Source organism: Xyrauchen texanus, chromosome 37 (assembly GCF_025860055.1).
Source record: "Xyrauchen texanus isolate HMW12.3.18 chromosome 37, RBS_HiC_50CHRs, whole genome shotgun sequence".
Classification (NCBI taxonomy): domain Eukaryota; kingdom Metazoa; phylum Chordata; class Actinopteri; order Cypriniformes; family Catostomidae; genus Xyrauchen; species Xyrauchen texanus.
Window position 1 is genome coordinate 15634072 of NC_068312.1, and position 24920 is coordinate 15658991.

Sequence of the window (24920 nt, forward strand, 5' to 3'; positions counted from 1 at the left end):
AGAAAAAAAAAAAAACAATTCAGTTAAAAACATGATTAGGTCACCAACTAACATATGTATGTACTTGGCCAGCCAGTATGCATCAGGTGGGTTTAAATTATTCTTTCAAAACAGCATACAAATATTCTGATATCCCATTTGTTTACTAAACATATTTTTTCAGACATATTTTTTTATCACAAGCTCAATAGGGGCTGCATGAGTTGAAGAACCACCCTATGCACATTGCAAAATAATAGCTTTTTTTCTTTCTTTCATTGCATTCTTTTAAAACCACATCCATTTCCAGTTTAATTGAGCTAAAACAATCGTCCACCTGTGAGCCCAAATTCCTCCCAGCAAGATTGTTTGTCCCTTTTGCCTGTGAACCACGTTTACAAGTGTCGAGGTGGCATTTGTTCCTCAAACTAAATCATTCCAGATGAGTGGGGCTTTTGAACAGCAGGAGGGAGAACCTCTGAAATGGGAAGTGCCAAAAGGCATAAATGAAATATAAATTCTTAACAAGAAAGACTCCCATCTCTTATTTAGTTTCAGGGCATGAGCATATAACATTAGTGCACCTCAACGAGCCTTTGTTTAGCAGTTTTTTTTAAGGACTGACATGGCTGATCACCAGCACACAACAATTATTATTATTATTATTATTGCCATAACTACTAATAAAGGGTGAAATGATAAAATGTACAGGCTATATATGGGCGTTTCTTCAAATTTTGGCACTTTTATATCCCAGGGGTTGATTTTTATCGAAATTTTATTAAGATTGCAACAGATTTGTCACATTAAACACTTCCTTGGAATATTTTAACCATGCTTTCCAACTTTCTTTTTGCATGATTTATTTTCCCTTTCTCTTCAAAAGCATTTTATGAATATATTTTATTTTTTTATCCTTGTTCCGGACCCAGACTTTCAATCTCTAACTATAAATATTCAATATAAAAATATGAATAATTACATGTTTAAAACTATAATCAAAATAAAGAGTGAATAACCATAACCCTTTCCATATTCATTTCTATTTTATTTTAAGCAAAATTATACATGTATTTTTCATCTTCAAGTGGGATTACTCAGTTGTTTTGTCATTTTATGCTTGTGACAAACAGTGATGAGTCAGTCAGCCTCTCTGTCAAGTTGCGACTGTGAAAAAACCTGAAGACTTGTGAATATTTTCCTAATTTTTAGTTTTGGTGGCTAAATGTGAGCAAGATTTTGCATGTGTTCCCCTGGAGTTTTAGAGAAAAAAAGAAAAAGCTTCAGGCAATCAGGATAAACTTTAGCTGGTAAATGCTCTTAGATACAATATAAGGTAATCACGACAAATGGAGTCATGACAGATGTTTTCTTTAGAAGACAGTGTATATGTCTTTGATTTGAATCTCTTGCATCATGTACGTCAGTAGGGGTTAGACTATAATTCTTAAAATCCTATTTAAATAATTTGTTATGTTGCAGTTCCTAATAAATTTACTGTACACTAGTTACTGCGTTTTTCCATTGCAGTGCAGTACATTTGAAAGCTGTAGTGTAATGCCTTGTGCTTCTATAAGATGCATAGTGCTGTAGAGTCATAACTTCTATGTATTTCCCTTGTTTAAACTCAGGCATTTTCACTCTGCCAACCCTGCAAAGCCAGCCGGGTCCCAGCACAGTGCCCAGGCTGCTTTAGCACTACACCTAGCGGCTCATCCATCTTACACTAGTGTCTCTCTGCATCTCCACTTACAGTAATGGAAATCATTAAAAAGGGATTCACAAGGAGATACAAGTGCTGTGCCTGTCATTGTATTTCTTCAAGCAGCACACAAACACGCACACCAAAATGTTTCAAGGGAAAATGTGGAAGTGTGTGTGTGTGTGATGTGTGTCCACCCACCTTCCTGGCAGTTTTAGAAACCTTCTGTGATCCATTCTATGGCTATCGAGCTGCCCTAGGGCCAACACAGATGATTTAATGGCTGTACAGTGGCGGTGGGGGTGGGGGGTGATAGAGAGTAAGGTGGGAGAGCAGAAGGCAGAGAGCAGAGGACAAATAAAGAAGGTGGAGGGGTGAGGCTTCCTATCGCCTCCCTGTTGCCAGCCTGTCCTTATGAAAGTGGATGACTGAGGTAATAGACTTTGACTGCTGCTATCGCTCATAGAGTTAATAGCTAGATACCGAGGAAAGATACTTTGTGCTCGGCACTAGTATCATAGCTTGATAGAGCCTGTGTATGGGAAGAGAGAAAATGCCAGCGAGCAATACGTTCTGTACGTTTTTTTTTTACTCAGTGTGGTACCGATGGGGAAACCAGAAACACTCCAGGCTTGCATTTCGATTGTTAGCCAGTAACCTCGACCTTGAATGTGCTCCTCAGGTTTGTAGCTGGACCTTACTGCTCACCTCTCTCATTTGATTGCGTATTTCTCTTCACCTTTTCAACTGTAGACACTAGCCTATAATTACTGCAGTGTCCTTGAAGTACTGGTAATTTGTTCGTTTTTAAATTGAAATTTAAAATTAACTAGATTATAAGTCACATAAACAATATTCAGGAAGAGATGAGATGTCATTTTATCTAGTGCCTGACATCCCCTGTGGTGATGGATCCATTACTTTAGACCAGTAGGGAATTGTAGGCATTTAATTTACAAGATGAGAAATAGTCTCCTCAGGTATTTATTGCGTATGTAGAGATGAGTATCTATGGGAACCAGAATAAAGTGAGGTTTACAGCTGAAATTTAAAATCAAACAGTTCAAGTTGACTTCCATATGATAAGAGTAAAAGCTCAGTGGAACAAAATTATGGAACTGGAACACAATAATGGAATTTTTTCAGAACTGTATAAGTCACTCAACAGAAATTGTGTTCATACTATAGCCTTTGAGGCACCTCCAGAATCAGGCTATGCAAAAATAGCTTTAAAGCAGAATCTTCCATCCATGCATCCATCCATTTCATTCAGGTATATTTCACATCATATAAATATTTAACCCCACATAATTGTTCTTTGATGTTTCCTTGAAACACACATTATATGTTAGGCAGAATGTCTGAGCTGCTATATTTCAAGTCTTCTGAGGTCATTGGACAGTTTTATGTGAAAAACAGACCTACATTTAAATGTAATAATTCACTCATAATTTTCCCACTGCTGGAGCTCACAAATCTAATTTGTGATGATTATCAATTAGAAAATGTACATGACACACTTGATTTTGAGTGCCACTGGTTCTCGTGTGTCGTGTGACCAATTGTAATGCGGCATGTTTAAATATGTGCGAATGCAATTTACATTTGAGAGCTATGGCAGAGGGAAAGATTATCAGTGAACAACAACTTAAGTTTCAGTCTGCATCCCACAAAAAGCTATCATGGTTTCAAATGACTTGAAATATAGTACACAGCCATGTGGACTGCTTTTATGATACTTTTAAGATGCTTTTAAGAAATTAGCAGCTCTGAAATTCTACATAACATCTCTGTAACACTTCCCCAGTCAGTCAGGAAAAGAGGAAGCGGGAGAAGGCATTCTCAGTCCCAAATAATACAGTTTTACTCAATAAAACAAAATCCATGCTTTTAAGTGGAACACTCTTTAATGTCACACACTCTTCAAAACACACACAGTGTTAAGCAAGGCTCTCTCTCCCCCTCTGGGCTTCTCTTCTCCCCTTTATCTCCCCTTTAGCCTGTTGACATGTCTCCATCCACTGGACCAGGTCTGGTGTTTGCTTTTTAGTGAGATCAGTCAGAGGGCTGGTAACGGTCAAATAATTAGACACAAACCTTCTATAATAGTCAGCCATCCCCAGAAACTGTCTCACCTCCTTTTTGGTCTTGAGTCTCAGGCAGGCTGCAATTGCTGCTGTCTTGTACATTTTGGGACACACCTGAATATCACCCAAGTGGAACCCCAGATACCGTACTTCCACTCATCCATACTTCTTAGGGTTTGCCATGAGTCCCGCCCATTTTAGCGACCTCAAGACAGCTCTCAGATGTTGAATGTGCTGCTGCCAATAATTACTATAAATAATAATATCATCAAGATAAACAGCAGCATAGTCAGAGTGTGGGTGGAGAATTCTGTCCATAAGGTGCTGAAATATGGCTGGGGCCCCAAACAAATGGAAAGGAAGGGTGATAAATTGGTGTAATCCAAACAGAGGGGATTTTTTTTTTTCACGGGACATGGGAGTTTAGGCAATAAGCCAGTATCCCTTTGTCAAATCCAGTGTCGAATAAAAAAGAGCTGCACCTAACAATCAAGCAGTTCGTTAAATCGGGGCATTGGATACGTGTCAAATTTAGACACCTCATTGACTTTTCTGAAATCAACACAGTACCGGACCGACCCATTGCTCTTAGGATCCAGAACCACTGGGCTGGACTAGTCACTGTGTGATTTTCTATTACCCCCATATCAAGCATGGCTTTCAATTCTTCCTAAACCACCTCTTTTCTGTGCTCGGGTAACCGGTATGGACGACTACGTACTACTACCCCTGGGGTCATTTTGATATGGCGCTCGATGAGATTTGTACGATCTGGAAGAGGCGAGAACATGTTGGAGAATTCTCCTTGCAACCTAGCAACCTCTGATGCGCTAACCTCATAATTGATTTCCCCGACTTTCTGTGTGACCTAAAAGGGCCCTTGCAACTTGGTGAGTAATTTAAAGCTCAATATGGGGAGTAATACAAGGACTTCATCTCCCAGTGCAAATTCCCCTAGACGAGTACCCCTATTATAGGCCCTTTGGTATTAACAATTGGGTTGTATCTTTCTTTGTCTGAGAGCCCTGCATCACTCTATACAACCAATCCTTAATAAAAGTACAGATATGCAAGTGCAATATCTGGCTGGAGGTGTTGCCCATCAGTCACATTCACTTGGTCAAAGGTGTGCCAAAGGGTCTCGTCTTGCATCTGCTCCAAAGAAAATCCCCTGCAGGGAATCCTCTAAAGGCTGAGGAAGACTCCCCCCCACCCCCTAACAAGGAACCGCCTCCCCAGCGAGCAAATCACACACCAATGTTGCAGGACCCATCCACACATATTCCCCTCAATAAAGTTGTAAATGCCAGCCAATACGTCCCCAAAATTGTGGATGGGTGAGGACTAACCACCACCTCTATTTTATGCTTTTACTATTGGAATTGAATAATGATGGACACTAAGGGGTAATCGTGAATATCCCAATGCACACACATCACCCTCACCCAGCGTGCTGCATCTAAAGCTCTGCCTTGAACCAAGCATTGGTGAATTGAGGATTGATTACAGCCTGAATCCATCAAGGCTTATTATGAACCCTTTTGGATACTCACTGGTATCCAGTACATCCCAGTTATTCAGGGCCGGCCTGTGGTCTGTCGGGAATCTGAACCAATGTCCCCACCTCCATCAACCGGCATTGGTCCTGGAGATGCCTGGAATTCCTGCAGCGTCAGCAGACCAGCCCAGGTTTTATGCCTGCACCAGTGGCCACAGAGTAGTCCATGTGTGAGGGAGAAGAGACACAGTGGGGAACAGGTTTCGGGGGTTGCTGGAGTACACCCCTATGACAGCAAGCTCTGTATAACCTGTCGGCAGGAGTGCCTGATGTTGCTCCTGCATGTCGGCGATCTCTCTTGATTCCCTGGTTTCAGCGCCAGTGTAACACATCCCCAGTCAGTCAGGAAAAGAGGAAGCGGGAGACAGGTTCTCAGTCCCAAATAATAGTCTTTTTTTTTCTTTTTCTGCACTTTTTCTCCCCAATTTGGAATACCCAATTCCCAATGTGCTCTCTCCCTGTGGTGGCATAGTGTCTTGCCTCAATCTGGGTGGCAGAGGATGAATCACAGTTGCCTCCGTGTCTGAGACCATCAACCCACAATCTTTTTGTTGAGTGCATTACCGCACAGACATAGTGCTTGTGGAGGCTTCACACTATTCTCCGCGGCATCCACACACAACTCACCACGTGCCCCACTGAAAGCGAACCACGTTATAGGCCACGCCCCGCTTCCACAATCTCCCTTTGTGTTCCACAGTAGAAAGTAAATTACACTGGTTTGTAACACCTTGAGGTTGTGTAAATAATCAAAATGTTATTTTTTTTATTTTTTTTTTGGGGGGTATTCCTTTAATACTTTTATATTTCCATTTGTGACAAGTTTTACAAGATTAGCGGCACTATTGCTCTTTGCAGCATTATAATTATTTGATAAAGTAAAAACTATGAAGCAATTTGGTGTTACATTATCTGTCTTTCTCAACATAGATTACAATAATACTGTGATTTCAGTAACTTCTCCATTAAGACCAGGGACGCCACAACATGGGGGAAGATTAGGATGATTCTAAATGCCTGGACAGACACATGGCCCAGCAGAACCCCCAAGTGTTTTCCTATGTGATTTTGTTATAAATGGCCCTTTGCAATGGTTAGCTATAATGAAGTCTGTTCTTTCTTAATAATAATAAAAGATGATCTAGGTGTGTGGGATGATTGGTATCCCTCTTAAGATGTTCAGTGGTTTATACAAAAGCATTTTTTACGTGCTAAATGCAATTTCCATTGGTACAGCGCACATCCTCATACTGGACGCGTCATAGACAGGCTTGACTGGATCATGCAGAGCGATAACCAGCATGGCGTAGACCCCAAAACCTAAATAAATATCTAATTTTGTACTTTGAAGAAACATTGCATAAGGTAAAACAGCACTGATGAGGAAAAGATGAGAAATGCCAGATTTGACAGAAATGTAATATTTTCACATTGAAAATATTAAAGGCGAAGGAGATGTCTACATAGTTTTATAAAAAGGCAATTCTAATAAGAATTTTTAATATTTAGTGTACCTTGCCTATTCAATAAGGATGCGCTATTCATGGTCAACCTGTGGTAATTCTTAAAAAAAAAGTAAAATCAAGGTCTTCAAATTCTCGAACTCTTTGAACAATGGGACAAGCCATCAGTTTTATTTTACTTTTACCTGTATAAAAATCTGTTCTATTCTAATGGGGAAAAATTTGTTTACCTTCAGATTAGAAATCCCTAGAATGCGAGAATGTGAGATAAGAGGCTTATTTTTTATAAAACTACTAATAAGTTAAAAATTATAAATAGTTAATATATATTTTATTTAATGCTGAAGACTGAAACCCTGAAGACACTTAAAAAAATTTAGCAGGAACTTTGGATGAGAGTGTAATATGAAATATGGGAAATTTCCATGTTTGGTGGTAAAATGTGAACTCAACAACTCTACCCACACAAACATATACATATACATATACGTACAACGGACTAGGAAAAAATGTTTGCCATAAATAGTTGTTATAAACTTGTAAAACTACAACCTTATGTTCTCTAAATTGCAGTATGACACTAAATTTCTATATTACTCCAAAATCAATTAATGTATATCAAAAATAATACCAGTGTTAAATGCATTGAATACCATAGAAAATACAGTATATGTTATATGGGAATAATATATGCATTCTAGTGGCTGTCATGGAAATTCTCTTATAATTAAAAAATTATTCAATTTAATTTTAAAACGTTAGTTCACTTGATAGAAAAGAGCTTAAAGGGGTCATGACATGTTTTTTTTTTTATTGTATTATTATGTTCCCTTAGGTGCAATTATAGTATTAATATATTTTTTTTTAAGAAAAACTTTTAAAATCTAGTGATTTATGACCTTTTCCCACCCTGTTTCTCATCCTCTGATTCAAACAGTCTGTTTTGGGGGCGTTTTCCATTTAAGACTTCAGTGTTAACGCCCACTGTTATGATTGGCTAACGTCAGTGCCTATGTATCAATTATTGACGCCCCAGCCAGAACAATATGCAAGTAAACTAAGTAAAAACACTGTGATTATTCATAATGAATGAAATTACGCTTTAAAAAGTAGTTTAAAGTTTAAAATAGATTACTTACAGTTTGCGTCGTCGTTGTTCCCAGAATAGTCGGCACGGACTTATCTTTGAGCAACAGTTTTCTGGCAAAGCCAGCATCATATTGAGATTTGTTCTCAAAACAGTCATCCTTAAAATGTACAGAACAAGCGCTTAAGTTAACACTGCCGTGACTGGAACGTCCGCAAAAAATAAACTGCATCCATTTTTCCCTGACGTCTGGATCTTTCGGCAGCTTATTCAGAGGTTTTGTTTGACCACAGCCAGGAACAGCTCATCTGTGTGGCATCGTAATTTTCCTGTACACAAGTAGTCTCTGTCAGAGCTCGCTGTCCATCGACTGAACACTTGTGAGGCGCACGGCGATACGAAATGAGCGTAGTTATCTTGTGCTGGAGGCGGTCATATGCAAACGCTGGTACGTCACTTCTAACCGACACGTCACTTCTAACCATGAATCCAGAACGAGCTGTATTTTGAGCTTGATTAAATAAATGATTCGTTTAGAATGGGGAGGACGTCTTAAAATATTAAACTTGCAGGACGTTTTAATGATACAAAGACCTCTTATATACCAAAAGATCAAGGCAAATTTGGTTTCTCATGTCATGACCCCTTTAATTGAGGTATACCTGTAGATGCAGATCAAAAGACCACTTCATGTAAAAATTATGTCTTAAAAACTAGAAGCTGAGTTTTTTTTTCCCCCTTAACAAATATGTTCTAGAGTTAATAAAAAAAAATCTAATATTTCCAATTGTAACAGTCCCAACTCACTAAAATGGCATTTAAAATGGCATCAAATATTCTAATGTATAAAATGGTATATATACATATATATATATATATATATATATATATACGTATATATACCATTTTATACATTAGAATATATATATATATATATATATATATATATATATATATATATATATATTTACATTTACATTTATTCATTTGGCAGACACTTTTATCCAATGCGACTTACAAAAGAGGAAGAACAGCGAATTATCTTAGGGAGACAGTGGTACAAAAAGTGCCATATTACAAAGTTTCACTATCATTAGAATAGTATACAAAACAGATTTAAGTGCAACAAGAAATGTAAATATTTTTTTTTTTTTATTTTTTTTTAGTGAGCTGTTAAGTGTTTTTGGAAAAGATGTGTTTTTAGAAGTTTTTTGAAGATAGAGAGTGAGTTAGCTTCCCGGATTGAGTTGGGAAGGTCATTCCACCACCGTGGTATGACGACACTGAAAGTCCGGGAAAGTGTTTTGGTGCCTCTTTGTTTTGGTACGACAAGGCGACGTTCCTTAGCTGACCGCAGGCTTCTGGTGGGAACGTAGCTCTGCATAAATGTTTTTAGGTATGCTGGAGCAGACCCAGTGACTGTTTTGTATGCCAGCATCAGGGCCTTGAATTTAATACGTGCATGAACCGGCAGCCAGTGGAGAGAGACAAAGAGTGGTGTAACATGTGCTCTCTTAGGTTCATTAAAGACCAGACGTGCTGCTGCATTCTGGATCATGTGGAGAGGTCTAATAGCACATGCAGGAAGGCCTGCAATGAGAGAGTTACAGTAGTCCAGTCTAGTTATGACAATGACTGAACTAGCAGTTGTGTGGAATGTTCATAGAGGAAGGGTCTTATCTTCTTGATATTGTAGAGTGTAAATCTACATGATCTTGCAGTCTTTGAGATGTCGTCTGTGAAATTTAGCTTGTTATCGATGGTTACCCCTAGATTTCTGACCGTTTTGGAAGGCGAAACTGTCGTTGGACCCAGCTGCACGGTGATGTTGTGTTCAACAGCCGGGTTGGCTGGAAAGACAAGGAGTTCGGTCTTGGCTGGGTTGAGTTTAAGGTGGTGTTCCTTCATCCAGGCTGAGATGTCTGCCAGACAGGCAGCGATTCGAGCGGTCACTGTGGTGTCGTTGGGCTGGAAAGACAAGTAGAGTTGCGTGTCATCAGCGAAGCAGTGGTAAGAGAAACCATGTGACTGGATGATGGGTCCCAGTGATGTTGTGTATATGGAGAAGAGAAGTGGCCCAAGCACTGATCCCTGAGGTACCCCGGTAAGTAACTGGTGTGGCTTGGATACTTCCCCTCTCCATGCTACCTCAAAGGACCTTTCTGACCCCGGATTTCCACCAACTGCAGAACGGCTGCGGATCGGCTCCGATGCGTGTCGGATCCGTGCTCTGCCGTCCTTCAATACTTACCAGATACGGATTTGTTGCGGAATGGCTGCGGCCATGACTGACAGCTGAAGTCACGATGACACACGATATCTCGCAAATTTACGTATGATCGCGCGATATAACAGGATGTAGTTTCTATAAACAGAACTACAAAACCAGCAACAGTTTGTTTCCATCCAGAGGAGTACAGGGGAAACTATTTGCTGACCTGCTGATCTCCCTTTTTTGTGATTAATGAGATTAATGTGATTCTACCATGGTTAAGTACAATATTTATAATTGATCAACTTATAAAATGTTAAATGTTTATTTTGGGTTCCTTTTTGAATGTAATGGAAAAGTAGTAGGTTGTGTAAAACGTTAACTATTGTTCTTGTTGGAAAAGGAAAAAGTATATAAAACAAAATTTGTTTGGTTTAAATTGTTCTTATGAGTGACAATAATGTTTTGGTTTTGTTTCTTATTTAACCCAGCAATAATTCACTAAATAATTCTGTGCATTTCAGTGCCTATTGCTAGAAGGAGAACAGTTGCTTTTTTACTTCTGGAATCAGCATCTCCTCATCCATGGTTTCTGGTGTCTGAAAAAAATCTGACCTTTTGACTTCATACCTGTCTCCGCCCATTATGACGTTTTCAAGGTGTAGTGCAGGGAAATGCGATCCGCCGTGAGCACGGGGTATTTTATTTTGAAAATTACCGGATGTTTTATTTTGTTTCTGTGCTCGACTTCCTGCGGTGCTCTCCGGCATCCGGCAAAAATAGAAACTCTGCGTATCTTCTCCGGAGGGCTGCGGTCGCCGGAGCTGGGACGGAGTCGGAACGCAGCCGTTCCGCATTCAGTGAAAATGCACACATTGACTTTAATGGAAACCTATTGACTCCGCCGCCGTTCCTGAGCGGATCCGCAGCCGTTCTGCAGTTGGTGGAAATCCGGGGTGAGAGATAAGAGTTGAACCAGTCAAGCATAGTTCCAGTGATGCCCAGTTTAGAGAGGGTGGAGAGAAGGATCTGATGGTTGAAGTATCTGATATATATATAATTTCATGTTTCCCTCCATGTTCCTGTGTCTTGTCATTGGTTAACTTGTTTGTCTTGTTACCCTTGTCCAAGTTCTTAAGCCTCATGTTTGCCATTGTCCATGGTCAGGTATTTTTTGTAAGTGTAACATTGTTGGAATGTTCTAGTCAAAGTCTAGTCATAGTCAATTTCTTTTCGTCTACCTGTTGCCAGCCATTGTTACAGAATACCTGACCTACCAAAATGAACCCAGCAATCCAGCTTCTTAATTTTCACCAGGGGAATTGATCCCTGGAAAATTATGTGAAGGACTTCTGCACTCTTGCCTGCCGGGTGGACTTTAATGATGTCACCCTCAAGGACATTTTCTGGGTGGGATTGTGCCAATCTCTTCCCTGATGCCTGGCAGTCGCAGTCCCCTCAATCTGGCTTAGTATATTGACCTTGCCCTGCAGATAAGAGTTTCTACATTCACTATGGAGCGGATGGATGCCAAGCCCGAGTCCCACATCATGGCCGCCAAGCCCGGGTTCACAGCCAAGCTTCAGTAAGCTCCATGCCAGGTCTCAGGCTCACCTCTGGCCAATGAACCAACGTTGCAGGACTTGTTCATTCCAGAGTCATCTCTCACTGGGCTATTTTAAATGGAATTGGTTCCCGCCATTGTGCCCACCCTTAGATCTCCTGAACAGGCAAGGGGAACTTTCAACCTTCCGACCCTGCCTAGACCCTCCGAGCCCTGGACTCCGCCTTGGTCCTTCGATACCTCAGTCCCACCTTGGCCCTATGTCCCTTCAGCTCCACCATGGTCCTTCAGTCAATTGGCTTCTCTGGGGTCCCTCCTACCTCCGGCTCCACATTGGTCAGTTGGTCTCCAGGCTCCGCCTGAACTCTCTGATCCTCCAGCTTTGCTTCGTCACTCCGAGCCTGCAGCTCCACCAAGGACCTCCTTCCCTATGGCTTCACCTTGGTTCTCAGTCCCACTGGCTCTGCCTCTGTCTTCCAATACCCCGGTCTACCTCGGTCCTCTGAACCTCCAGCTGCACCATGTCCCTTCGAGCTGTTGGCTACTCTCCGGGTACAAAGTTCCCTGGTGTTGCACATCAAATCTCTCACGGCTCCGCCTTCCATGGCTCCGCTCCTCGATCCTCTCATGGCTCCACCTTCCACTGGCTTTTTGAATTTCAAGTTTGATAATAAAACTGCACTTGGGTTCATCACACGTCATCGTCTTTGCCTCTACCTGTTGCCAGCCATCACTTATATATATATATATATATATATATATATATATATATATATATATATATATATATATATATATATATATATATATATATATTGTTGTATAGTTCTTTCTATTAAATGCATTAAGCTCTTTTACTGAACTTTTTAGTGTCTCTTATTAAATTTGCAAACATGCTTATTTTCACATTTATTAATAATAAAAAAAAATTGTACAGGATAAACAGCGATAAGATAGAGGGCCCAAAATGCAAAGTTGTCAGGGGGCCACACAAATCCTAACATAGCCCCTGAGTAAGACTGAACCCTGTCTTTAGGTAAAAGCTCAGATGTCTGTCTTTTCCAATCCTACAGCTCAGTGGCTTCCAGTTTTCCCTGTGGTAAAATTACTTACAAAGTGTTTGTCTTTGGTAAGCTGACAGAGAGAACTTGTGTCAAAATCAATTTGACTCTTGTTAAGTTAAACCTGGTTCACTGCACAACGGATCAAAATTAATTACAACTGATTCTACACCAAACGACCATATTCCACAGAGCACAGCTACAGCAACAGTGGGTGATAAGCAGACCCACATAGAAATTTGGCCTGCAGAATTCCAAAGAAAGCTCTGCATATTTCCAAAGAACTGGAAATCACCTAATTTTTGAAATCAATCTAAGTTTTACACGTCTCCCTTTTCTTGCATATGCTTATTAAATATTTTGGCTAATTTAACTAAGCAAACATGAATGAGGAGAGACAGATTGTGGATGTTTAGAATTAAATATTATATAACAAACCCCTGAAGTTCCACAAGGAATACCATAAAAAACATTCAGTCTGATTAAGCATCACGGAAGACGTGAAAATACAAGGTATGTGTTCTTAGTTTTACACTCCTCATATGGGTAGTGTGCTACGAGTGCGTAAGAGTGTGCAAACAGACAGAACTTCCCCACACAATGCTCTGATTGGCTGATTGTGACGTTATGCAATTAATGTAGACATAAAAATTGCTAGTCATTGGAATCATGTTGCATCACGCCGGGTTTGTAATGCTATATTAGTAAGTACTGCAGTTCAGGGAGTAGTCAATCAAAATTCCTTCTTAATTAAAAGACTACATAATTCATACATTGATTATCACAACAGTGTACTTTGCACTGTTCCACGATAGTTATCTGAAGCCATTAGGAGAGAGTTAGATCAGCTTGTTCTGTTAGCAAACATCACTATCCCTTGTGTTTAAATTCAAGGTGTTCATGATAAACTGAAGAGAGACTATTGCTTGCATAACCTCAGATGGCAACAGAACACTTTTCACTAGTACCAATGAACCTCACACACATATTCATCCTACAGAGAATACATAGCCTTGAAACACTGGAGCCTTTAAATGATATCTAATACTATTCCCATATCAGGCCATGCCTCTGTATTGCATTTCCACCTCACCGTTGCACACATACCACAGAAAGCAATTACTATTTGTCAATGATCTAATCTATTGTTATGATGTGGGTGGAGAATCAAATGAATTCAGCTTTCAGGACCCAAACAGTACACTTTACCCTAACACAGACACAAGGGGTTCTCATGTTTATTTAGATTTAGCAGAGATGGATGGATGGATGGGTGGATGGATGGATGGATGGATGGATGGATGGATGGATGGATGGATGGATGGATGGGTGGGCAAACAAATGGACAAACAGATGGAGTGAAAAAAAGAAAGATTTCAAGATGTACAGCACATCCACTCTCAGAAAGACAGTTGTTGTTTAAGGTACAACACGGGCCATTACTGGGTTGAACCCTCAACAGGACAATATTTTTTTTAATTCTAGTTCAAATTTAACTCGTTTTGGGTACATATTGTACCCTAAGGACATATAATGTACCTTTTTGTCTCCTGAAGGGCACCACCCCAGTGAAGGCATTGTAGCCTAAAAGGTACCTTTTTTCTGAGATTGTATTTATATCAACACATTGTTTAGACAACATTAATCCACTATATTTTTTTACCTTGTGTGGATAATGCTGCATCTAAATTAATTTTCAGCATGCTTTGCATGTTAAGTCCTGCTGGGAATTATCCCTGCAAAGTCATGGCAAAAAAACACAATTTATAAAATTATAAGCGTTTTAATTATAAATTAAAAACATATCATTCATTAATCTTGATCATGGGGATAGTTCACCCAAAAATGAAAATTCTCTGACCATTTTCTCACTCTCATGCCATCCCAAATGTGTATGACTTTCCTTCTGCAGAACACAATCAATGATTCTTAAAAGAATATCTCAGCTCTGTTGGTCAGTTCAATTCAAGTCAAGTGAATGGTGACCAGAACTTTGAGGAAAAAAGCACATAAATTTAGCATAATATTTATATTTATTTTTTAGTTAACAATATTTCTCCAGTGGTTAAATCCATATCCTCAGAAACTATATGATTAGTGGGGCTATAAATCTCCACCTTTGGTTAGCCCCAACCAGTAGGTGGCGATATGAACATATATGTGAATTGCCTAAAAAAACAAAAAACAAAGAATGTGGAAATGAAAGTGAAAGTGGGGATTTAAAGAACGGTCTTAAATATTGATCTGTTTTTTACCCAAACCTGTCATATTGCTTTAAAGACATGAATTTAACCACTGGAGTCGTATGGATTACTTCAATGCTGCCTTTATGTGCTTTTTGTACCTTCAGAGTTCTGGCCACAATTCATTTGCATTGAATGGACCGAAAGAGCCGAGATATTCCTCTACAAAAAAAAAAAATTGTGTTCCGCAGAAGAAAGAAAGTCATACACATCTGAGATGGCATAAGGGTTGGAAATTCACTAGGAAGCACATCAAGTCTGTACTAAAACTGGATTAATGTATATGAAATAATATTTTATGCACAGGTACAGTCATAGCTTTAAGAAAAAAAGTGCAAAAAACATTAAAGGTAAAAAGAGATATTATTTCTGATGCAACACAAAGCACAACAAAGCAATAAAGAATGCATTTTAATCTCATAAACAATCTATAACTACGTCTTGGTAGCAGCAGGAGGGAGTAGAGCCAATAAGTTTGAACACTTGGTTCACATAGAGATTGGCATGCACTACTGCTCAAAAGCAGGTCAATCAATCATTTTGGCTCCACACAGTTTAGATTGCATCTGTCGATCAGGGTAGACAAAGAATATTCCATAACCACAGGGCACATGTGCCAGGCAGGCAATGCTGGATGGCTGTTTCACTCAGAACACAATGTTCACTACTGTATAATTGCTCATAAGGATGATGAGGACCCAAATAGGCTGCATCAGAATCAATCTGTGGTGTCACGTGTTATGTTTCACATAACCAGAGGGTATGATGCACTATGCGCTCATCATAATGAATGTGTGCTCAGTTAACTGTGAGCTGAGATCAGACTGCTACATTCTGGAACTAAATGACCCCAGAATGCAGAGGCATATATTATGAGGATCAATGGAAAAAGAGCAACACTTACATGTATAAAATTACATAAATTACATTCCAGCAAAAAATGAATGGTTACGTGAATAACAAAAAAAAATAATATTTTATTTATCCTCATGTTGTGCCAAGCCTGTATCATTTTCTTCCTTCCGGAAAACACACAAGAACATTTTAGGCAGTGTGTTAGTCTCAGTTACAATTCACTGTCATTGAATCTTTTATTCTGTACAATGAAAGTGAATGGTGTCTGAGGCTGTCATTATGCCTAACATCTCCTTTTGTGCTCCATGGAAGAATCAAAGTCATATGGGTTTGGAACAAGATGATGTTGAGTTAATAATAACATAATTTGTATTTTTGGGTGAACTGTCTCTTTAAGATTTGCTCTAATCTGCAGGATGGAGGAAGATGCGCTGCACAGCAACATCACACTGAAGTGTTTGGATAAAGCTGATCACGTCATATACATTCAGCTCATGCCAGCATGACACCACAATGCCGTGTTCTCACCCTACTCCCATTCCCGCCTGCACATTTCTTCTGGCTGTTACCCTACTGAGGAGTAATGACACTACACAAGGTCAGTTTTCTCTCATTTATGGACCTGAAAGCCACCAGCAAATGTTCTCATATTCCACTGATTCTTGACATGAATGAATGAATGAATGAAGATTATGTATCATGGAATTATTTTGGAATACTTTGTTCAAAATATTTAGAGGAATTAATTTGTTTCGATGCAACCCGTTTCCATTTTCTCACAAAATAAATGCATAGGTAGTTTAGCCATGTAGTGGTAATGTGTCTTAAATTTGTACAGTTATGTTTATGTTTTTTCTTAAGTTTAATATATACTTTTATCTATATGAAGTATTGAGTTATGGCTGAAGACGTGTAGTGACTGATAATGTAATGATTTTAATAAAAATAAATGAAAATAAAATGGCTCATTTGTGTTTAGAACATCATATATGCTGTTTTTAAAGTGGAAATGTCACTATTTTAAAAATTTATGAAAACTAATGTAAAAATGTGAGATTGTCCCAAATGTCCCATTTTGAGTGTCCCAAGAATCACTCCCTGTGACAAGAATCTGCATACTTCCCTATACAGGATGAAAAAAGCAGTATGACAAATGAGTAGAATATCAGAATCCTCAGTAGTCATAAAACATTAGGCGAGAAATACTACATCTGCTGAGATTCTGAAGTTTGCATCCAATGGATGCTATCCGATAATGCCACAACAGTAGCAGTGGAGACATCAAAACTTTCAAAATCAAAATTTTTTTGTGGAGAACCGCAAGTCGGGTGACTCTTTTTTTTAACTCTAAGTGCTATTTACTGTATACCAAAAAATTTGTTTCTTGTGGTTAAATTGTACGTGTTTAACAAAACTAAAGTAGAATATTTTGTGCTTGTTACTACACCACACATTTGGTACATTTGAAATCATATTTTCTGGAATTTATTCATATTATTCACTGGCATACCTAAAGAACATGCTTTTATTAACACCCGATAAATGTTCTTCATCAAATGAAGTTCATACTTTGACATTCTGTAAATTTGGATGCAGCTATTGATACCACATTACTACCACGGTACCCAAATTTTTGTCTTACACAGCCCAAATTTCACTGTACATCTGAATATTGGTAAATTTGTTATCGTACTGATCTTTTGCTCCTAAATTTCCCTTCTGAGATTGAAGAAGTGTATCTATTTGACTATCTATCCATATATCCATAATGTCAGAGAGCTCTAACCTTCAGTCAGGCCTATGTTGATGCTCCAGTAACTCTGCAGACACTGCATTTCCTTCTTCATGCCCCTCTTGCAGCGGCAGTCAAACAGGGACATTTCTTGTAACACTTCCAAAGCTACCTGGCAATCCCTATTGGCCAGCATGGTGTTCCTGTCCTTGCCTGCCAAACACTGCCTCATGATCCTGAAGCGATGGCTGCATTTTTGGTCCTGGTTACACTTCTCGGTGGCCCTTAAACAGTCCATTGAATCCTGGTGTCCAGACTCAGACAGAGTGGAAGAGCCCGACATGCAGAGCACTAGCTCACCTATGAAGGAAAATGGAAAGGAGAGAAGCAAAGGTTCAGGTGTACTGTATATGTATGTATGTATGTACAGTATGCACTGTATGTGTGTATGTGTATATACAGGGTTGGAAGGTTTACTTTTGAAATGTATTCCACTACAGGTTACAGAATACATGCTGTAAAATGTAATTTGTAACATATTCCATTACATTACTCAAGGTCAGTAATGTATTCTAAATATAATATTATGTAAATGTAATATAATATTAATATAATTTTAAAAATACATTCTCTAAAAAAAATCTAAACATGCAGTGTTGTTTCTAAAACAAGATAAATCAGGATGTTTTGATATTTTTACAAAAACAATACAAAAATTGTCATCAAGAATATGAATTTTGCCCTAATATAAAAAGTATGCCTTGTAACATGTGCATGTAAAATGGCTAGAAATAGCATTTTAGCTTAGCATAAAGCTAACAATTTACACAAAGTTTATTTCTATTTCTTCTGCTCCAAACTTACTTCTCTGTCTGCTCGTATGAATCAACACATCATAAGAAAGTGTTTCACCGCTGTTCAAATGCAATTTGGATCGCATCATTTATATGTATAAATGTTTTCCATCTGAAAGGACTAAATATTAAATGAAACAAATGACAATAAAATGCAAAGCAATCTCTTCAGTAATCAAAATACTTTTTGAATGTAACTGTATTCTAATTACCAATTATTTAATTTGTAACTGTAGTGAAATACAGCTACTTATATTTTGTATTTTAAATGTGTAATCCCATTACATGTATTCCGTTACTCCCCAACCATGTATGTATATATATATATATATATATACAAACACTACATATAAATGTAAATGTTAGATAAATAATAATATATATATATATATATATATATATATATATATATATATATATATATATATATATATATATATATATATATATACACACACACTCACCTAAATGATTATTAGGAACACCATACTAATACTGTGTTTGACCCCCTTTCGCCTTCAGAACTGCCTTAATTCTATGTGGCATTGATTCAACAAGGTGCTGAAAGCATTCTTTAGAAATGTTGGCCCATATTGATAGGAGAGCATCTTGCAGTTGATGGAGATTTGTGGGATGCACATCCAGGGCACGAAGCTCCCATTCCACCACATCCCAAAGATGCTCTATTGGGTTAAGATCTGTTGACTGTGGGGGCCATTTTAGTACAGTGAACTCATTGTCATGTTCAAGAAACCAATTTGAAATGATTCGAGCTTTGTGACATGGTGCATTATCCTGCTGGAAGTAGCCATCAGAAGATGGGTACATGGTGGCCATAAAGGGATGGACATGGTCAGAAACAATGCTCAGGTAGGCCGTGGCATTTAAACGATGCCCAATTGGCACTAAGGGGCCTAAAGTGTGCCAAGAAAACATCCCCCACACCATTACACCACCACCACCAGCCTGCACAGTGGTAACAAGGCATGATGGATCCATGTTCTCATTCTGTTTACGCCAAATTCTGACTCTACCATCTGAATGTCTCAACAGAAATCGAGACTCATCAGACCAGGCAACATTTTTCCAGTCTTCAACTGTCCAATTTTGGTGAGCTCTTGCAAATTGTAGCCTCTTTTTCCTATTTGTAGTGGAGATGAGTGGTACTCGGTGGGGTCTTCTGCTGTTGTAGCCCATCCGCCTCAAGGTTGTGCGTGTTGTGGCTTCACAAATGCTTTGCTGCATACCTCGGTTGTAACGAGTGGTTATTTCAGGCAAAGTTGCTCTTCTATCAGCTTGAATCAGTCGGCCCATTCTCCTCTGACCTCTAGCATCAACAAGGCATTTTCGCCCACAGGACTGCCGCATACTGGATGTTTTTCCCTTTTCACGCCATTCTTTGTAAACCCTAGAAATGGTTGTGTGTGAAAATCTCAGTAACTGTGCAGATTGTGAAATACTCAGACCGGCCCGTCTGGCACCAACAACCATGCCACGCTCAAAATTTTCCCATTCTGACATTCAGTTTGGAGTTCAGGAGATTGTCTTGACCAGGACCACACCCCTAAATGCATTGAAGCAACTGCCATGTGATTGGTTGATTAGATAATTGCATTAATGAGAAATTGAACAGGTGTTCCTAATAATCCTTTAGGTGAGTGTATATATATATATATATATATATAGAGAGAGAGAGAGAGAGAGAGAGAGAGAGAAATATTTTTTAATTATATAAAAACTAATATAATAAATATATATACAATATTTTATAAGCTAATCAACAGAATTTTAAATATGTTCAAATGTTAAATGAATAAGATAATAAATAATTTAATTTATTTATTTATTAAATGTAAACTTAGGTTAATCAACAGAAGTTAAGTATAATGTTATCTTTGCAAAAGTTCACATTGTATGGCTAAATGTATGAAGCCATTAATGACTGCCTTCCCTCCTTATAATATAGTTGTAGATGAGTACATTTTATGAAATAAAAAAATCATTAATATTGTGTCAATGAATAAAGCAGCCATAAACGCAATTTAGAGACCATCAAGCCTGTGGAAATTTCCAGATGATTGTGCAATCATTTTCTATGATTCAGAAGGACTGTTTGACAGCCCAGGTTGGTGTCAAGGAACAAAACGCATGCCTTGAAGACAGAAATGTAATACATCACACAAAAGACTTCTAATTAACATGCATTGAGTTACCATATGACACTTTTATGACACAGTATGGAAGGCTTTTTTAGAGTCTTTGGGAAAAGTTTTAATTAGTGACAATACTGTATGTTAGTTATACTTTGATGGAGCAATTATACTTTATTACTGCATTGGCATTACTAATATTACAGCTTTAAAATTATCCGACACACATTTATTAAAGGCTACTTTCACACTTTTCCACACATATTTGCCATATATGCATGTGAAGAGAGGAGTGACAGAATAGTTTTGTCCATGTATGCAGATATTTATTCAAGGTTTGGTACAACAGAGGTGCACACCACCAGTGACACCTATAGGTGTAAATACATCAGAATTCAATCTAAAATTTGAATCATTATCAACTTCATTGAATTTAAAACTGGTCAGAACATATTTTTGAGAAGAAACACGATGAAAGATTCAGACACACCTTTGAATTTCTTTCAAATCGCTAATTGCATGCGTTTCAAATGCACATGACGACAATAGATGCTTTAAGACCTGGCAAAGGTGTGTAGATTAGAACGAGATCATGAAGGTACACACCCTGCATTAAATAGCCTATTACTATAGTCCATCACAATAGTAAAAACAAGCAGTCCCACAAAATATTTACACATTTTACACACATTAATTTGTATTAGGCTACACACGGTGAAACTAATCTAAAGTGTAACTGGAGGTTGAATATCTATTTTTAAAATGTCTAAATGTTTAATATGTGCTGCAGACTGTTTGAATATTCAGTCTGAGTTTCATCATATGGTGCGCAGAAAGTCTTCTCGGTGTGCAATGGCCAGTGATAAGTGACCTTGATAGTTCTCACCTTCATTGAAACATTAACATTAAAAATATATATTTATATATTTCCATAAAATGACTCTTGAATGTGAGATTGCAACTGCTAGATACTAATTATAATCAAATCAGACGTCACGTAAAACTTGAGAATAGTACAGTAAGCTATTCTAACAGATCTGTTCATACAAAATGAAAAGTACACATTGTTTTCTGGAGGATGGAAACGCAGCTCATATAATTACTGTTATTACATAATAATCATTAGTTTAAATACGCGATTACATATAATGGACGGATAATTTCTTCTGTCTCTTGCAAGCAATTATAAATGTCAATTTCCATAATAAATTGGCCTACCGCAATATGATGAATATAAAATTATGTTTTTTATGCTCGTTGGCAAACTTAACCTCCTATTATGGGTGTCAAATTCCTATTTTGTTTACCCTTAAATCATAACCATTCACTAAAGTGGATTAAAAAGGAGTGAAGAAACTGAATGCGCTCACTTCAACTAATGAAAAAGGTTTCATTTAGCTCAGACTGTGTAAACTGAAACAGAAACTTACCTAAAAAGAGCAGAAAGCCGTAAATAGAGATATACATCTTGGTTTTTCTGGGAATCAGTGCGCGTGATAGTGTGCCGCTCCTGTTGTCATATGTTCCCTCCAAATACACTGTATTCTGCTGTTTCCTGTTCAAATACCGATGCTGTTCTAAACGTTCTGAAAGCTTAAAAATCCCAAATCGTATCCAGAGTTTGTCGCACCATGATTCGCGTGTTCCCGTCTAAATAATCCAATGCCTCATTAATGGAGAGGAAAAGTTCGCTATTCCGCTCAGGAGGTGAACTAAACCCCAGATTTCCGCAGGAACCGTTACTAGTGGTTTCCTTTGGATATAGACATATTGCCCAATAATGATGCTCTATAGCAAAGGACGCAGAATTAAAATGTTTGGCTTTCTAAAGCAATGCTCCTCTAAAGGACAGATATCCCCACTACCGTGTCTCTCCGAAATACAATTTCCAAGCAAACGTATTGAGAAACTTCATATGGCAGAGCTATGCGGACAGACTTCTGTCTCCTCTGTGCGCACTCTGGCTGAGGCAGTGCTCTCTTGGAGCGCGAGGGTAAAACCGAGCGCACGTGCCCCTATTGCGTTACAGCCCACGTTAAATGATCCGGCAATGCATGAGTTAATCAAAACGAAATGTCAAGCTGACTTGCAATACTGTGCACACACTGGTTAACGAATAAGTTAGAGCTAAGAAAAATGACAACATTTGACATGAGAACAGAAACTGTGCTACAGATGTTTGTCTAACTACCCTATCCAACTGTATTTGCAAGAATTCAAGAAGAAGGGGGTTTTCCATGTAAGTGCGAGTATATTCAGTAAGCCTACCTACAAAAAGAGTTTGCTGAAGGCATGTTTAAATCAGATGGCATGTATTAATATGTAAGTCCTTTTATAAATCTATTTCCAATTTCACATGGATCCTCTTTTGTTTTTGGCAACTCGCATGATTTATGCATATCCACACTACTGAGTGGGAGGAGAAATTATAGTAAAAAACAAACAAACAAAAAAACATAAATACTGATCTGTTTCTGACCCACACATATCATATCACTTATCAGTCACCACCATGGTGTCTTTATGGGCTTTTTGAAGCTTCAAAGTTAGGTCACCGTTCAATTGCATTGTATGGACCTTCAGAGCTGAGATATTTTTCTATTTTGTGTTCAGCAGATGAAAGAAAGTCACACACATCTGGGATGGCATGAGGACGAATAAATTATAAGAGAATTACAATTTTTGTGTGAGCTATCCCTTTAAGGCAGGTAAACAAAGATGAAAGAGTTGAGAGTAGAGAGAGGAGGGGTATTCAAGGTTAAGTCTAAAAGCACAAATAAGTAAATTATCCAATTTTACTGGATCGAAATGGAAAATAAAAGGAAATAAAATAAAAATAAACGACACTTGTCCAAGACATTGATCACATTTTCTCACACATCTCTCTAAATAGTAATAATTTGTGTATGTTTTAGTGACACCATGAAAGTGATCCCCTCTGACTTGAAAGATTACAGTATCATGGCAACAAACCATTGCATGTTCATGAATGTCATCCATAACCCCTGAATGTCAAAAACCTGGTGTTAAGATGTGTTTTAGGTGATTCAATCACAAGTGTATACCACTAAATATAGGTGTAATGGGCTACAAAACTTTTTGTGATCGAATTACAAAAAACATATACAGAGGTAGTCAAAAACGTACGAGACCATATGGCATTTGAGGTGTAAACACTAATCAGCCTGCAGTGAAGTAACACCCACTCACTCACAAAAACTGTGCTGTGAGTTTAAACTTTACTGGTTTTGTTAGGCTTTAAAAGGAAGTAACCATCTGATATATCAATGTGCAGTGACAAAGATTAGAAGCTGACAAATCTGCATCTCAGTTAATATACTGCAGGTACTCCTCTTTATAACAGAAAATTTAAACTGTATCTGGGAGAAGCAGTGCACCATTTTTCCGTGCATTTGTAGTCTTTTTTGTGGTTTATTATCACAAAATAATGCACTGACAGTGATAGATTTATGTCGTCATTACATCAAAGGCCGTGTTTACACTATGCTTTAACATGTGATCACAGTGATCTGATCGTCACCCAGTCAGAATGTAGCCCGTTTACATCAAGTTGCTTCTGGATCCAGGTAAATGATCGGATCTCTTTTCCCTGATCAAAGTTTAAATTGAGTCTGGAAAATGGCACAAGTGTAAAGCAAACCTTCATGTTAAATCTTAGTTTCTTTTAAAATGAAAAGTAATGATTCTGATTCATCTCAGTGACTCAAGTCTTTTGAATCCACTCCCAAAAAAAATTAATTGACCATTTCTGCAATTTTTTGGAATCTTTTGAATGAGTAAATTGCATGGAATCAAAAGCACAAGAGTCATTGAGCATGCTTACATGCACATTCTTACACCGATTATGCTTAGTAAGCTGACAAAGGCCATAAAATAAATTATTTATGAACAAACCGGTCAACACAGGTAGATTTTGGCCCATTACGCCGATTTTGCATGGCATGTAAACACCTTAACTGGCATTCTTACCTGCTAATCAAATGTGTGCACGTCTTGAGCACATGCTTCTTCACAGATTGACATCAAAATCAGAGAATATCATGATTATTTCAAATGTCATGCAAATGCAGATTTATTGCTTTGCCAGATTTTTAAAATAAGCTGATTTTAGAGAGTAATCAGCAAATTGGTGTGCATGAAAATGTGCTCACTGTCAACCTAAACAAGCATCCTTTATTAAAATTAACATGCTTAAAAATCTACTAAGAGTCTTCAGCACGTCAGATTGTTTAAGCATCATAAACATTTCCCCACAAATGATAACAAATCATATCTATTATCATGTGCTCATGTGTAACTGCTGAACATAACTTTTTATCAAGCTATTAAAAAAAGACAATAATAATAATAAT

The 24920-nt window shown here is 38.1% G+C and overlaps 1 protein-coding gene across 1 annotated transcript in view; it reads right to left on the bottom strand.

The window, feature by feature from the left end:
* LOC127631321 (GDNF family receptor alpha-2-like) overlaps positions 1-22489 on the bottom strand; it is a 138485-nt gene extending 115996 nt beyond the window's left edge. The window contains exons 1-2 of the mRNA XM_052109414.1: positions 21978-22489; positions 17598-17903 (exon numbers count right to left, since the gene is read on the bottom strand). Coding sequence (XP_051965374.1) covers positions 17598-17903; positions 21978-22014 — 343 coding nt within the window. The 5' untranslated portion in view covers positions 22015-22489. The remainder of the gene's footprint in view (positions 1-17597; positions 17904-21977) is intronic.
* Between the last annotated feature and the right edge of the window lie 2431 nt (positions 22490-24920).